Source organism: Myotis yumanensis, unplaced genomic scaffold (genome assembly GCF_028538775.1).
Source record: "Myotis yumanensis isolate MYYU_CA2020_CCGP unplaced genomic scaffold, mMyoYum1.0.hap1 SCAF_10, whole genome shotgun sequence".
In the NCBI taxonomy this organism is placed as follows: Eukaryota; Metazoa; Chordata; class Mammalia; order Chiroptera; family Vespertilionidae; genus Myotis; species Myotis yumanensis.
In genome coordinates, this window is record NW_027223761.1 from 84,382,075 (window position 1) to 84,396,383 (window position 14,309).

Sequence of the window (14,309 nt, forward strand, 5' to 3'; positions counted from 1 at the left end):
CAGTGGCCAGGACGATGCCGGTGCTCCGAGCGGTGCTAGGCTTGGAGAAGTATTTAGAAGATGGAATTGACAGAGTGTGTTGCCTGACTTAGAGAAGGATTTGAAGAGAGAGAATGTCAGGAATAAACCAAGGTCTCTGACTTGCACATTTGGGATGAGTGGAGGAAGACTGAGTTCATTTGAGACATCAGGGAACATGCACAGTAAGCAGTTGGCTACATGGGCCCAGCTCTCAGCGCACTGGACCGGAGATCAAACACAAGCGCACAGAGGCCTCCTGAGTCCGTGGACCTGGATGTAATTTTTAGGAACTGAGTATGATGACGACTCTATTGGTGAGGTGATAGAAAAATGGGAACTTGCCAGGGTGTGATTCGAGTAAAAAATAAACGCCAGAGGGCAATACTTATGTAAATTAAAAATACACATATTCATATATCCTTTGACCCGGCCATTCTTTTCCTAATTATTTACCCAAGAGAAATGAATTTATGCCCAGAGACTTATAAGATTGTCTATAACATAAACCAAATGTGGTGTAATCATAAAAGAAAATAATACCAGCAATAAAAAGGAAGGGCCTACTGAAGGAAGCATGGATGAACCTCGCAAACATTCCAGAGAAAGAATCCAGACACGAAAGGGCACACACAGGCAGTCAGTTGTTTAGGGTGTCTCTCACACTCCAAAAGGTTGCAGGTTTGATTACTGAACTAGGTTGTGGGTTTAATCCCCGGCTGGGACGAGTATGGGGGGCAACCAATGGATGTTTCTTTCTCATATCGAGGTTTCTATCTCTCTCTGTCTCTCTCTCCCACCCCCATCCCTTCTTCCTCTCTCTCTCTAAAACCAATAAAAACATATGCTTGGATGAGGATAAAAGAAAAAGAAGAGTATATACTTATAATTCTATGTATGTAAACTTCCAGAACAGGATAAACTAATCAATGGTGGGGGGGAAAGTCAGAAAGGTGGTTGTCACTGGGAATGTGGGGACATACTAATTAGGAAAACGTATGAGAGCAATGGTATTTTATAATTTGATAAGAGTTTGCACAGGTACACTTGCATTTGTAAAAACTTATGGAAAGCTACATTTAAGACGTGTGCATGTCACTGTTTGTAGATTTTAGTTTATAAAAAGAGCTGTAAAGAAATATTGAATTCTTGTTTATACCAGGAATGCTAAAATGTTTAGAGGTAAAGTGTCCTGTGTCTGCAATTTATTTTGAAATGCATGCAAAATACAAAGTGGATTGATGGCTAGAGGGATGAGGATGACTAGAAGGACGGGTATATGACAAACAAAAGCAAGTGTTACTTGTAGAATATAGGTGGGAGACATCTAGGTAATCACTGAACACAGTCAAACTGTTCTGTGTATTTGAGAATTTTATAATCTTGGGGAAAATGCATGTACCCTTTGAGCTAACAGTTCTTCCTTTAGAAATTTATTCTATAGTTGTATCTACACATGTGGACAAAAGTATATATTAAGGCCATTTTATTGCAGTGTTGTTTGTTATAAGAGAAGATTTGAAGTAACCTGCATTTCCTTCAGTAATGAGCTATAGTTCATTCAGAGTTGAATACCATGCAGCCACTAAAAAAATGAGACCGCTGTTTCTTTCTATATAGGCTAATGTGGGACCATGTCCGAGATCCATTGATGAGTGATACGTACATATAGAAAAGTGTATATAAATATATTAGGCTACCATGTCTTTTGTTGAAGGATATATACACACAACATGTACAGAGACAAGCATACACATGTATTCTATTTGCTTAGAATTTTTCTTACAGGCTGCCCAAGAAATGGCCATTGCTTTAGAGCACATTGGGGTGGAGAGGCAAGCAATCAGGGTGGGGGAGACCTACTTTTTACTCTGTGCCTTGCAGCACCTTCTGAATTGTGTGTCATGTACATGGTTTACATGCTCAGAAAACAAATACCAGCTTGTGAGTCCCAAAAGATTGAAGAACAGCCAGAGGTAAGACAGGAACTAGGAGAGCTCTCAAAGCCCAAGGAGAACTGAAGGAAGATCGAGTGTCCGTCTGTCTGGTATCGCACAGAGCTCAGTCAGTGCCGTTTGACTTAAGAAGAGGGAGTTCTTTGAGCTCCGCAGCAGTAACCTTTGCTCTGTCCCATCTGATTCTCAGCATTTAGAGGATTATCAGCGCCGCCTTGACACCTCCAACCTGAAGCTGTCCGAGTACCCAGACGTGGAAGAGCTCAGGGTGAGAAATGGTCGACAATGACTTGAACCGTGAAATGCACTGACGGCCCTGCAGGAAGCAGTGCCTCTGAGGGAGCACTGCCCGTGGGTTGATGCTCGAGGCTCAGCTCTTCCTTCTGAATCCTGTGTCCCTGGGGGCTACTTCGTGTAGTCTTCCCCTAAGGCAGCGATTCTCAACCTGTGGGTCGCGACCCCTTTGGCGGTCAAATGACCCTTTCACAGGGGTCACCTAAGACCATCCTGCATATCAGATATTTACATGACGATTCATAACAGTAGCAACATTACAGTTATGAAGTAGCAACGAAAATAATTTTATGGTTGGGTCACAACATGAGGAACTGTATTTAAAGGGCCAGAAGGTTGAGAACCACTGCACTAAGGAATGTTTTCTATGGGAAACTTTTTTGATAAAAATTTGCAAGAGACGAAAGAACATTACTTGTTAGGTTATATTATTGTGTTGTACAGTTTGAGTAAGAATAGGGCTGTTTGCTATGGGAACTTTCCAGATTATTGAGTGAAGCAAGGTAATTATTTTTCCATGAAGTTCCTCAAAAAGTTGAAACCATTATGCGAATGATAGGGAAATATTTATTGTCACTCTGGTACATGTGGCCTTTCTATTAATCACTATTTAGGATTTTAAATCTTTCTTACATTGTTTCACTGTTGGTTGTTTTGCAGATTAATTTGGTGGCTGTTAAACTTCTGTATCATATATAACAGTTCACCAACAAGCATGCTTGTGCTTATCCCCGGCCAGAGCGAGGTTTTTCTAGAGCTGCTTATGCTAAAGGCGACTCCGCTGTTCCTCCCGAGAGCGAGCCTGAGTGCTGCCTGGCCTCCCCCTACGTGCTTCTCCTTAGACGTTCCCTTGCCACCAGAACCTGGGACTAGAGGCCTCTTACAAACCAGCTTAACAACATCCTCATCTGGTTATTGATAGAAAATGCAGGGATGGTGAGAATCTGATGGCTGAATGCTCACAGCTTCACTTTCATAAGCTGGGTCATCTGTTGAGAGAGATTTAGAAGGCAGCACTTCTGAGTGTTTTTTTAGAAAATGTTATGCAGCTTACTTGAACTTACTGTTTATTTCATTTTCAATAGTTGACAGATATCAATAATAGTGAATGTAAGTGGTATTTTTATACAGTAGGTCTTTGGGTTTCGATGGAGATCCGTTCTTCCGGCACAATGTAACATGATTTTTTGCCGTAAGTCGGAACCCACCTACATAAGCACCTATGTCACTCACATGGAGCACATACACAGCAGTAATAAAGTGAAATGGTAAAATAAATTTAAAAGTAAGATAACAATTCCTGACCTTTACTTGTGGTAAATAAACAATAAAAAATATAAAGCACATATGTGCATATGTCAAAATGACAGAACTTTTTTTATATATAAATAAATGAGAGATGGCGACATAACCACGAAACAACGTACGTCGAGTCTGACATAACCCGAGGACTGTCTGTATTAAGAATTTCTTGAAAAGAGACTAAGATATCTCACTAAGAACTTAGAAATAATTTCTGTATAATTCTTTTTATTTTGACAGAATTTGGATTTAACAAAAAGGAAGATGATTCATGAAGGACCATTGGTTTGGAAGGTGAATAGAGATAAAACTATTGGTAGGTCTAATGTCTGTCAGTTTTGGGGAGAGTGAAGAAAGGAAAATAATAGGAAAGTTTCTTTTTTTTCCTTTTTTATTTTATTGATATATTATTATCTTTTATTTATTTTTTAACTGTTTTATTGCTTAAAGTATTACAAAGAGTATTTCATATGTCTCCTTTTTTTTCCCACCCTTGACAATCCCCTGGCCTCTCCTACCCCCCAGTGTCTTATGTCCATTGGTTATGCTTATATGCATGCATACAAGTCCTTCGGTTGATCTCTTACCCGCCCCGCTCCCGCCTCTCAACCCTCCCCTGCTTTCCCGCTGTAGTTTGACAGTCTGTTCGAGGCAGCTCTGCCTCTGTATCTATTTTTGTTCATAAGTTTATAATGGTCTTTATTATCCATGAGTGAGTGAGATCATGTGGTGTTTTTCCTTCACTGACTGGCTTATTTCACTTAGCATAATGCTCTCCAGTTCAAACCATGCCATTGCAAATGGTAAGAGTTCCTTCTTTTTTATAGCAGCGTAGTATTCCATCGTGTAGATGTACCACAGTTTTCTAATACATTCATCTACTGATGGGCACTTAGGCTGTTTCCAGATCTTAGCTATGGTGAACTGTGCTGCTATGAACATATGGGTGCATATATCCTTTCTGATTGGTGTTTCAGGTTTCTTGGGATATATTCCTAGAAGTGAGATCACAGGGTCAAATGGGAGTTCCATTTTTAGTTTTTTGAGGAAACTCCATACTGTCTTCCATAGTGGCTGCACCAGTCTGCATTCCCACCAGCAGTGCACGAGTGTTCCTTTTTCTCCACATCCTCTCCAGCACTTGTCGTTTGTTGATTTGTTGATGGTAGCCATTCTGACAGACTTGAGATGGTACCTCATTGTTGTTTTGATTTGCATCTCTCGGATGATTAGTGACTTTGAGCAAGTTTTCATATGTCTCTTGGCTTTCTGAATGTCCTCTTTTGAAAGGTGTCTATTTAGGTCCTTTGCCCATTTTTTGATTGGATTGTTTATCTTCCTTTTGTTAAGTTGTATGAGTTCCTTATAAATTTTGGAGATTAGGCCCTTATCAGATATAACATTGGCAAATATGTTTTCCCACGCAGTGGGCTTTCTTGTTGTTTTGTTGATGGTTTCTTTTGCTGTGCAGAAGCTTTTTATTTTGATGTAGTCCCATTTGTTCATGTTTTCTTTAGTTTCCAATGCCCTGGGAGCTGTATCGGTGAAGAAATTGCTCCGACATATTTCTGAGATTTTGTTGCCTTTGGATTCTCCTAGTATTTTTATGGTTTCCCATCGTACATTTAAGTCCTTTATCCATTTTGAGTTTATTTTTGTGTATGGTGTAAGTTGGTGGTATAGTTTCATTTTCTTGCATATGTCTGTCCAATTTTCCCAACACCATTTATTGAAGAAACTATCTTGACTCCATTGTATGTTCTTGCCTCCTTTGTCAAATATTAATTAAGCATATTGGTTCGGGCCGATTTCTGGGCTCTCTATTCTATTCCATTGATCTCTATGTTTGTTCTTGTGCCAATACCAGGCAGATTTGAGAACAGTGGCTTTGTAATACAGCTTGATATCTGGTATTGAGATCCCACCTACTTTGTTCTTTCTCAGGATCGCTGCAGCTATTCAGGGTCTTTTTTTATTCCAGATGAATTTTTGGAGAGTTCGTTCTAGGCCTGTGAAATATGCCATTGGTATTTTAATGGGAAGTTCATTGAATTTATAGATTGCTTTGGATAGTATGGACATTTTAATGATGTTGATTCTACCAATCCAAGAACATGGTATGTTCTTCCATCTGTTTATGTCTTCCTCTATCTCTTTTTTCAACGTCCTGTAGTTTTCTGAGTAGAGATCTTTTACCTCCTTAGTTAAGTTTATTCCTAGGTAGCTTAATTTTTTTGGTGCGATGGTAAATGGGATTGTTTTTTTAGTCTCTCTTTCTGTAAGTTCACTATTGGTGTATAGAAATGCCATAGATTTCTTGGCGTTAATTTTGTATCCTGCTACATTGCCGAATTTATTTATTAAGTCTAATAGTTTTTTGATGGAGTCTTTAGGGTTTTTTAAGATTATATAATATCATGTCATCTGCAAATAAGGACAGTTTTACTTCTTCTTTTCCAATTTGGATGCATTTTATTTCTTCTTCTTGTCTAATTGCAATGGCTAATACTTCCAGTACTATATCGAACAGGAGTGGTGAGAGTGGGCATCCCTGTCTTGTTCCTGTTCTTAGGGGAAATGGTGTTAGTTTTTGTCCATTGAGTATGATGTTGGCTGTGGGTTTGTCATATATGGCTTTTATTATGTTGTGGTATGATCCTTCTATTCCCACCTTGCTGAGAGTTTTTATCAAAAATGGGTGTTGGATTTTGTCAAATGCTTTTTCTGCATCAATTGATATGACTATGTGGTTTTTTTCTTTCAATTTGTTTATGTGATGTATCACGTTTATTGATTTGCGGATATTGTACCATCTTTGCATCCCTGGGATAAATCCTACTTGGTCATGGTGTATGATCTTTCTGATGTACTGCTGGATCCGATTTGCTAAGATTTTGTTGAGGATTTTGGCATCTATGTTCATGAGGGATATTGGCCTGTAATTCTCTTTTCATTGTGTTGTCTTTACCTGGTTTTGGTATTAGGGTGATGCTGGCTTCATAGAATGAGCTTGGAAGTGTTCCTTCCTCTTGGATTTTTTGTAGTAGTCTGAGGAGGGTAGGTTTTAGTTCTTCCTTGAATGTTTGGTAAAACTCCCCTGTGAAGCCGTCTGGTCCTGGGCTTTTGTTTGCTGGAAACTTTTTGACGACTGCTTCAATTTCTTCCATAGTTATTGGCCTGTTGAGATTTTTAGATTCTTCCTGATTGAGTTTTGGAATGTTTTGTTTTTCTAGGAATATGTCCATTTCCTCCAGGTTATCTAATTTGTTGGAGTAGAGTTGTCCATAGTATTGTTTAACAATCATTTGTATTTCTGTGGGGTCTGTTGTTATTTCGCCTCTATCGTTTCTGATTTGGTTTATTTGGGACCTCTCTCTTTGCTTCTTGGTGAGCCTGGCTAGAGGTTCATCAAACTTGTTTAACCTTTCAAAGAACCAGCTCTTGGTTTCATTGATTTTCTGTATTGTTTTTTTGGTCTCTATGTCATTTATTTCTGCTCTAATCTTTATTGTCTTCTTCCTTCTGCTCACTCTGGGCTTTTCTTGTTGCTCTCTTTCTAATTCTTTGAGTTGTAGAGTTAGATGATTTACTATCATTTTTTCTTGTTTTTTGAGATAGACCTGTAGAGCTATAAACTTCCCTCTCAGGATTGCTTTCATTGTGTCCCATAGGTTTTGGATTGTTGTGTTTTCGTTGTCATTAGTTTCCAGGATGTTTTTAATTTCTTCTTTGATCTCATTGGTAACCCAATCAATATTTAATAACATGCTATTCAGCTTCCAAGTGTTTGAGTATTTTGGGTTGTTTTTATTGTAGTTTATTTCTAATATTATGCCATTGTGGTCTGAGAAGATGCTTGATATGATTTCAATCTTCTTGAATTTAAGAAGACTTTGTTTGTGACCCAGTATGTGGTCTATTTTTTAATATGTCCCTTGAGCCCTTGAGAAGAATGTATATTCCGTGGCTTTGGGGTGAAGTGTTCTGAAGATGTCAATTAAGTCCATATGATCTAGTGACTCATTTAGGGTTGCTGTTTCTTTGCTGATTGTTTGTCTAGAGGATTTATCCAGTGATGTCAGTGGTGTATTAATGTCCCCTACTATGATTGTATTGTTGTCGATCTCTCCTTTGATATCTTCCAGGAGTTTTTTTATGTATTTGGGTGCTCCTGCATTGGGGGCATATATGTTTATCAGGGTTATATCTTCTTGTTGTATTGATCCCTTTAGTATTATGAAGTGGCCTTCCTTATCTCTTGTTATGGCCTTCACTTTGAGGTCTATTTTGTCCGATATAAGTATTGCTACCCCAGCTTTTTTTATTTTTCCATCCCTTCACTTTAAGTCTGTGTGAGTCCCTTCTTCTGAGGTGGGTCTCTTGTAGACAGCAAATGTATAGGTCATGTTTTTTTATCCATTCAGCCACTGGATGTCTTTTGGTTGGAGCATTTAGTCCGTTTATGTTTAAAGTTATTATTGAAAGGTACTTGTTTGTAACCATTTCTTTTTTTGTGTGGCTGTTTTCTTTCTGAGCTTTTTATTTCTTCTTTTTACACCAGTCCCTTTAGCATTTCTTGCATTGCTGGCTTGGTGGTGATAATCTCCCTTAGCCTTTTTTTGTCTGTGAAGCTTCTTATTACCCTTCAGTTTTGAATGATAGCCTTGCTGGATAGAGTATTCTTGGATTCAGTCCTTTGCTTTGCATCACTTTGTAAATTTCTGTCCATTCTTTTCCGGCCTGATGTGTCTCTGTTGAGAAATCATTTGATAATCTAATGGGAGATCCCTTCAATGTAACTTTATGTCTCTCTCTTGCAGCCTTTACGATTTTCTCTTTGTCCTGAACATTTGCCATGGTAATTATGATGTGTCTTGGTGTGGGTCTTTTCGGGTTCACCTTGTTTGGGACTCTCTGTGCTTGTATGATTTTTTTTCTTCCCCATCTCTGGGAAGTTTTCTGATATTATTTCTTCAAATAGGTTTTCTAACCCTTGTTCCTCTTTCTGTTGTTCTGGAACCCCTATTATTCTTATGTTGTTTCGTTTCATGTTGTCCCATAGCTCCCTTAGGCTCTCCTCCTGTCTTTTAATTTTTTTCTCCAATTGCTGTTCAGTTTGGGTGTGTTTTGTTTCCCTGTCTTCTAATTCACTAATTCGGCCCTCCTCTTCTCCTAGTCTACTGTTGAAACTTTCAATGGTGTTTTTTATTACAGCTATATCACTCTTCATTTCTTCTTGGTTCTTACATAATTTATTGATTTTTTCATCTGTTTCTTCTTGCATCTTGGATAAGTTGTTGATTTTTTCCTCCATCCGGTTTATGCACTCTAGGACCCTTAACACATCATATGCAGGAAACGTATTTATACGTTTTGGAATTTTTACATATTTTATTACTTTTATTTCAATTTCCAGTGAGTTTTCCAGTATTTGTCTGTTTAAAATTTAAGAAAAATAATTCAGTATACATTTTATAGTAAATCACAAAAAGTTTCATTGAAAAAAATATGTAAAACTAAAGTTATCGTGATTTTACTGAACATTGCCATTTGCGCAAAAAATTAGCAAAAATGGCCCGTGCCACCTGTTAGCGCGTGATAAAAACTACCCGCAAACAATGTGTTAGTCTGAATTCTTTTTCTGTCATGTTGCATGCCTCTGTATCACTTAGCTGCTTTTCTGGCGAGTCTTCCTTTTCTTTCCTTTGGGGGTTTCTTTGTCTATCCATGTTTGATTGTACCACCATATCTAGATGATGAGTTGTTCAGTGGCTGCTCCTTGGGTGGCAGTGGCTCCTCGGGTTGTGGTTGCTCCTCGGGAAGGGGGGGCGGTTGTGGTAGCAGCTGCTCCTCTGTTGGTAGCAGCTCCTCTGATGGGTGCTGTTCACAGTTGTAGTGGCTCCTCTGGCTGGTGGGGGGAGGCTTCACACACAGCTGTTGTTCCTCAGACAGAGGGTGTGGTGATCAGAGGCTGCTGTTCCTTGGATGGGAGTGCGCTACACAAGCAGCTGCTACTCCTTCGAATTGTTACTTTTAATCTCTTAAACGGCCTCAGGGCAAGGTGTTTTCCAATAGGGTGTGTCAACTGTCTTACCCCCAGGCAAGGCAGATGTCTATGTGGCTGTGTGAGGGAATGACTGAGCCGAGGAGACTTGGGGTGTCTGCCTTCTGAGCTCTGTCCCCCGAGTCCCCAGTGCTGGCTTTTGCTCTCACAGCTCCAGTCCACTTCACCCTCCCTCTGCCAGAGCACAAGGTGGGTGGCTCCACAGGGAATTTTGTGCATTGGCCCTTTAAGAGGGTGCCTGAACTTTCAGCTGCCGCTCCCTGGCAGACAGAACCCCACTGCTTTTCACAGCTTGATGTTATGTGGGCACCCTCCTCAGTTTGGTGCTCTCTGCTGGGGAGCCCAGCTCTGGGATTAGATCCCAGAGTTCTCAGTGACACCTCCCCCCGCCTCCACCAGTGGCTGAGATATCTCTCTGGGACTTCAGTTGCCCTCTGTGGGTCACGTCTCTGCCCCTCCTACCAGTCTCTATGCAGGCTCCACCTTCGGTCCTTGGGTATCAGGGTTCTCTCCTGTGAGTTTTCCGTTGATTATTCAGGAAGCCTTCTCATATTTCAGTTGTAATTCCAGCTTGTTCCTGGGAGCTTGACCACGCAGCATCCTCCTACTCTGCCACCATTTTTAATCTCAGGAAAGTTTCTTAGAAGAAGAGAGAACCATTTACAATTTTCAGTTACAGCAGTTAGCATTGCTACTTTGTGTTATTCATGCACTTACAGGAGATGTGCTTCTGTGGTTTTGTATCTGTGAAGTGTGTTACTTGTTCGTGTGGGGGTGAAACAGGAAACTGTCATGATTCAGTCCTGTCTCCATCATCCATGCATCTGCGTGAGTCTGGGCTTTTGGATCATGAGGCTACAGCTGTCTGTGTTGAGGAACTGTTGCTTTTTGATTTTTTGTCAGGCTGATACTTCAGGGTGATGGAGTCCATTTTTTTTTCCAGAAAATTTCTCTGTTAAACTTTTATAAAATTTATAAAACACGTCTCAGTTTCTGTACTAATCACCCATCCCTGTGTTTTTATCTCTAGATCTGTATACATTGCTGCTGGAAGACATCCTTGTGTTGCTACAAAAGCAGGATGATAGGCTGGTGTTACGGTGTCACAGTAAGATTCTGGCATCCACAGCTGATAGCAAGCACACATTTAGCCCTGTCATTAAGCTGAATACAGTGCTGGTTCGACAAGTGGCCACAGGTGAGCATTTCTGCTGAGCATTGCTAACCTTCAGGTTCATGGTAAAGTTGTGTAAGATATTTAGTGTTATTTACATAGAACAGCTGGCATAAAGTTTTGTTCTTTTCATATTCTTTTACAAATTAAATGATATTTATTTACTGCTTGGAAAGTGGATTAAGAGTTTATACTCCCAAATTAGGACACCCAGACTCGTTGAGCAGTTTTCTGCATTTGAAAATTTTCTGCATATTAGTTTGGTCTTTTATTCCATATTCAAATCGTTGATAGACAAAAGGCTTTCATTTGAGTGGTATGTTTTTTGATTTGGTAGGGAAAGGGGCAAAACCTCAAGAGATGGGTGTAGTTTAGATTTTTGAAATCAGTTTAAGTTAGCAAATTATATATTAGCTAGTGACCCAGTGCACAAAATTCGTGCACATTAAAAGAAAATTAATTAGAGGAAATATTTTAATATTGCTATTTGCCTTTTCTCTATAATAGAAGTGTCAGAGATGAAAGAAAATTAGTAAAATGTATATGAAAATATTCCTCCTGTCACAGTCTGGGGCACACCATGGGGACCAGAGTCAAGTCCCCACCCACCCATGTGCACCTCAAAATGGCGCGAGACCCAGACCCGGCCAGCGCCACCCCCATTGGGCTAGATCCAGGCCTGGCTGGCCCCATCCCCGTCAAGCCCTGCCAGGTGGGAGGCGCGGCCTCAGGTGGCCTGGCCTGGCGCTGGGGCGGGGGTTGCAGCCTGAGGTCCCCCAGCCTGGGCCAGGGGGTGCGCCTTGAGATCCCCTGGCCCGGGCCAGGGGGCACGGCCTGAGGTTCCCCCGTCAAGCCTCGCCAAGCAGGGGCACAGTCTCAGGTTCCCCAGCCCAGGGTGGGGCAGGAGGCATGCCTTGAGGTCCCCATCAAACCCCACTGGGCTGGGGGCACAGCCACAGGTCCCCTAGCCCAGCACTGGTGCAGGCGGTGCGCCTTGAGGTTTCCCGTCAAGCCCCGTGGGCGGGGGGCACGGCCTAAGGTCCCCCGTTAAGCCCTGCCAGGCAGAGGGGGTGCGGCCTGAAGTCCCTTGTCAAGCCCCACCAGGCAAGGACTGCAGCCTAAGGTGCCCTGCCCTGGCACAGCACCATGCAGCCTCAGGTCCCTGCTGATTGCTCGTTAAGGCTCATTACAGGAACTCGGCCTCTGCTGTGGGCACAGCCATCTTGGCCGTTGTGGTTTGACGGTCAGTTTGCATGTTCCCTCTTTATTAGATAAGATGATATTGACAATGAGATCCCTTTTAAAACTCGTTAGTTCCATGATAGCAGGGTAAATTTAGGCACTTTGACTAATTGTTTCTAGTGAATTCCTGTGGAGTCTGTGCTAGTGTTTATAATCTTTGCTTTGTAGCAATATCATAAACACAGTAGAACACAGTCTGTTGTACAAAGTTTTAAGTGTGTAGCTTGGTGAATTTTCATGAAGTAAACACGTTTACAGAGTGAACACATGTAATCTTACCTGACTAAGATGCAAAAAGTACCAGAGCCTAGGAATGGCCTCTGTGGGTCACACTGTGAGGCATTTTTCTCTTTTTTTTTCTAGATAACAAAGCTTTTTTTGTCATCTCCATGTCAGACAATGGAGCCCAAATCTATGAGCTGGTGGCACAGACAGTTTCGGAAAAGACTGTGTATGTATTAAACATCGCTGTTTCTCTAACTTTTTAAATTAAAACTATTGGGGTGACATGAGTTAATGAAATTATATAGGTTTCAAGTGTGTAATTCTCTGATGCATCATCTGTATATCGCATTGTGTGTTTACTGCGCAAAGTCCATCGCTCCCACCCCTTGGTGCACCAATGTTTTCAATGTCCTGACTATAATCTTTCACAAACATAACATTGTTTCTGCAATAGGACCTTGAAAACCAAAAAATAAGCGATTCCTCTATATTCTCTTAGATAGTTTTTCTAAGAATGTGTTGCTTTTTAGACTGATGTCCCTTATTTTGATTCTGTTCTACTGAAAGTGTGTTTTCTAAAGAAAAAAATGCAGACGGGTCATGGGAAGTGTTTTAATGGGCAGTGTGTTCATGATATTGTTAGGATTTTCTTTAAGGTACAGTTATAATCTCTGCTTAATAGAGATTTATGATCATGTCAACATAAATATGATCTCTGTCAGAAGTACAGTTTCTTGTTTGGTTGGTTTGTTTTGGTTTCTGGTATATTTGTTGCAGCTTTTATTTTTGCGTTCTCAGTGTATTTAAAGGCCTTTCTTTTTCCTTCCCCTTTTGTATGTGGGATTCTTGGAAAAATTCCACAGCTGGCAGGACCTAATCTGTCGGATGGCCGCGTCGGTGAAGGAGCCGTCCACAAAGCCAATCCCATTACCACAGTCACCACCTTGCGAGTGAGTGTGCCTGGGCCTGTCTGAGGAATGTCTTTGTTTGTTTGTTTTCTTTTGGTCAGAACAGGAGTGGGTGATGTTTGCATTTTGTTGCAGTGTGTGTAGGCACCTGTGATGTTCAACAATGGTCTTCTTTCTCCTACAGAGGAGACAATGACGATGGTGAGCCTCCCAAATTGAAGGCGGAGCCTCATGGCGTTTCAGTCGCTGGCCTGCAGAGTTCAGGTAAACTTACCTGCTAGTTTCCTGGGAAGAATGTGGTCCACGTGTTGCTTATGAAAATGCACAGAAACCGCTGGCCACCTGGCTCAGTGGGTGAACATCAACCTATGAACCAGGAGGTCACGGTTCGATTCCCAGTCAGGGCACATGCCTGGGTTGCAGGATTGATCCCCAGTTAGGAGGTGTGCAGGAGGCAGCCAATCAATGCTTCTCTCTTATCATTGATGTTTCTCTCTCTCTCTCCCTCTTCTTTCCTCTCTGAAATCAATAAAAATTTTTTTAAAATGCACAGAAACTTTAACTCTTTTTGTTTTAGGCAGGTTCGGGCATCAGTTTTTCATTTTAACAAACTTTGCTCATGAGCCTTCTGTGGGCCATTATAACACTGCTCTGACTTAACAATCTCGGTAGTTCTTGTGATCATTTTTTTGTCCAAGTATTTCCTGAATGCTTCATGTTAAAAGTTAAAAGATATGTTCTACTTTTCCTATTTCATTGAACAGACAGAGATTTGGGATTAGAGTCTCCCTTACTATCATCAAAACCTCAGTCTCATCCACTGGGCACTTCTGGGAAAGCAGAGGCAGACGAACTCTCTGTGGCTGAGAGGCGGTTTGCACAGGCGCAGCACGCAGAGCGAGCTGTCAAGGAAGCAGGAGTCAATGACCAAATCACAACCCCAGACCCATATGTGCCTGTCTCGGAAGAGCGGTGGGCGTTGGATGCACTGAGGAACTGTAAGTTTGATTCATAAGTTCACACAGATTCTTAGTAAGTACCAGAGCTGTGTCATGTACTATGCAGTCATTTAGGGAGAATCTAAGGAAGTATAAACAGACTTTTTCTTGGTTGAATTTTACAGTCTG

At 41.1% G+C, this 14,309-nt stretch overlaps 1 protein-coding gene across 6 annotated transcripts in view; it reads left to right on the forward strand.

The window, feature by feature from the left end:
* The window catches only part of ARHGEF12 (Rho guanine nucleotide exchange factor 12), a 210,500-nt gene that overhangs the window by 183,083 nt on the left and 13,108 nt on the right, over nucleotides 1-14,309 (forward strand). For all 6 annotated transcript variants that reach the window (XM_070426256.1, XM_070426251.1, XM_070426252.1 and 3 more), the window contains 7 exons: nucleotides 2,164-2,241; nucleotides 3,810-3,885; nucleotides 10,664-10,831; nucleotides 12,413-12,500; nucleotides 13,138-13,224; nucleotides 13,367-13,446; nucleotides 13,947-14,180. In XM_070426256.1, coding sequence (XP_070282357.1) covers nucleotides 2,164-2,241; nucleotides 3,810-3,885; nucleotides 10,664-10,831; nucleotides 12,413-12,500; nucleotides 13,138-13,224; nucleotides 13,367-13,446; nucleotides 13,947-14,180 — 811 coding nt within the window. The remainder of the gene's footprint in view (nucleotides 1-2,163; nucleotides 2,242-3,809; nucleotides 3,886-10,663; nucleotides 10,832-12,412; nucleotides 12,501-13,137; nucleotides 13,225-13,366; nucleotides 13,447-13,946; nucleotides 14,181-14,309) is intronic.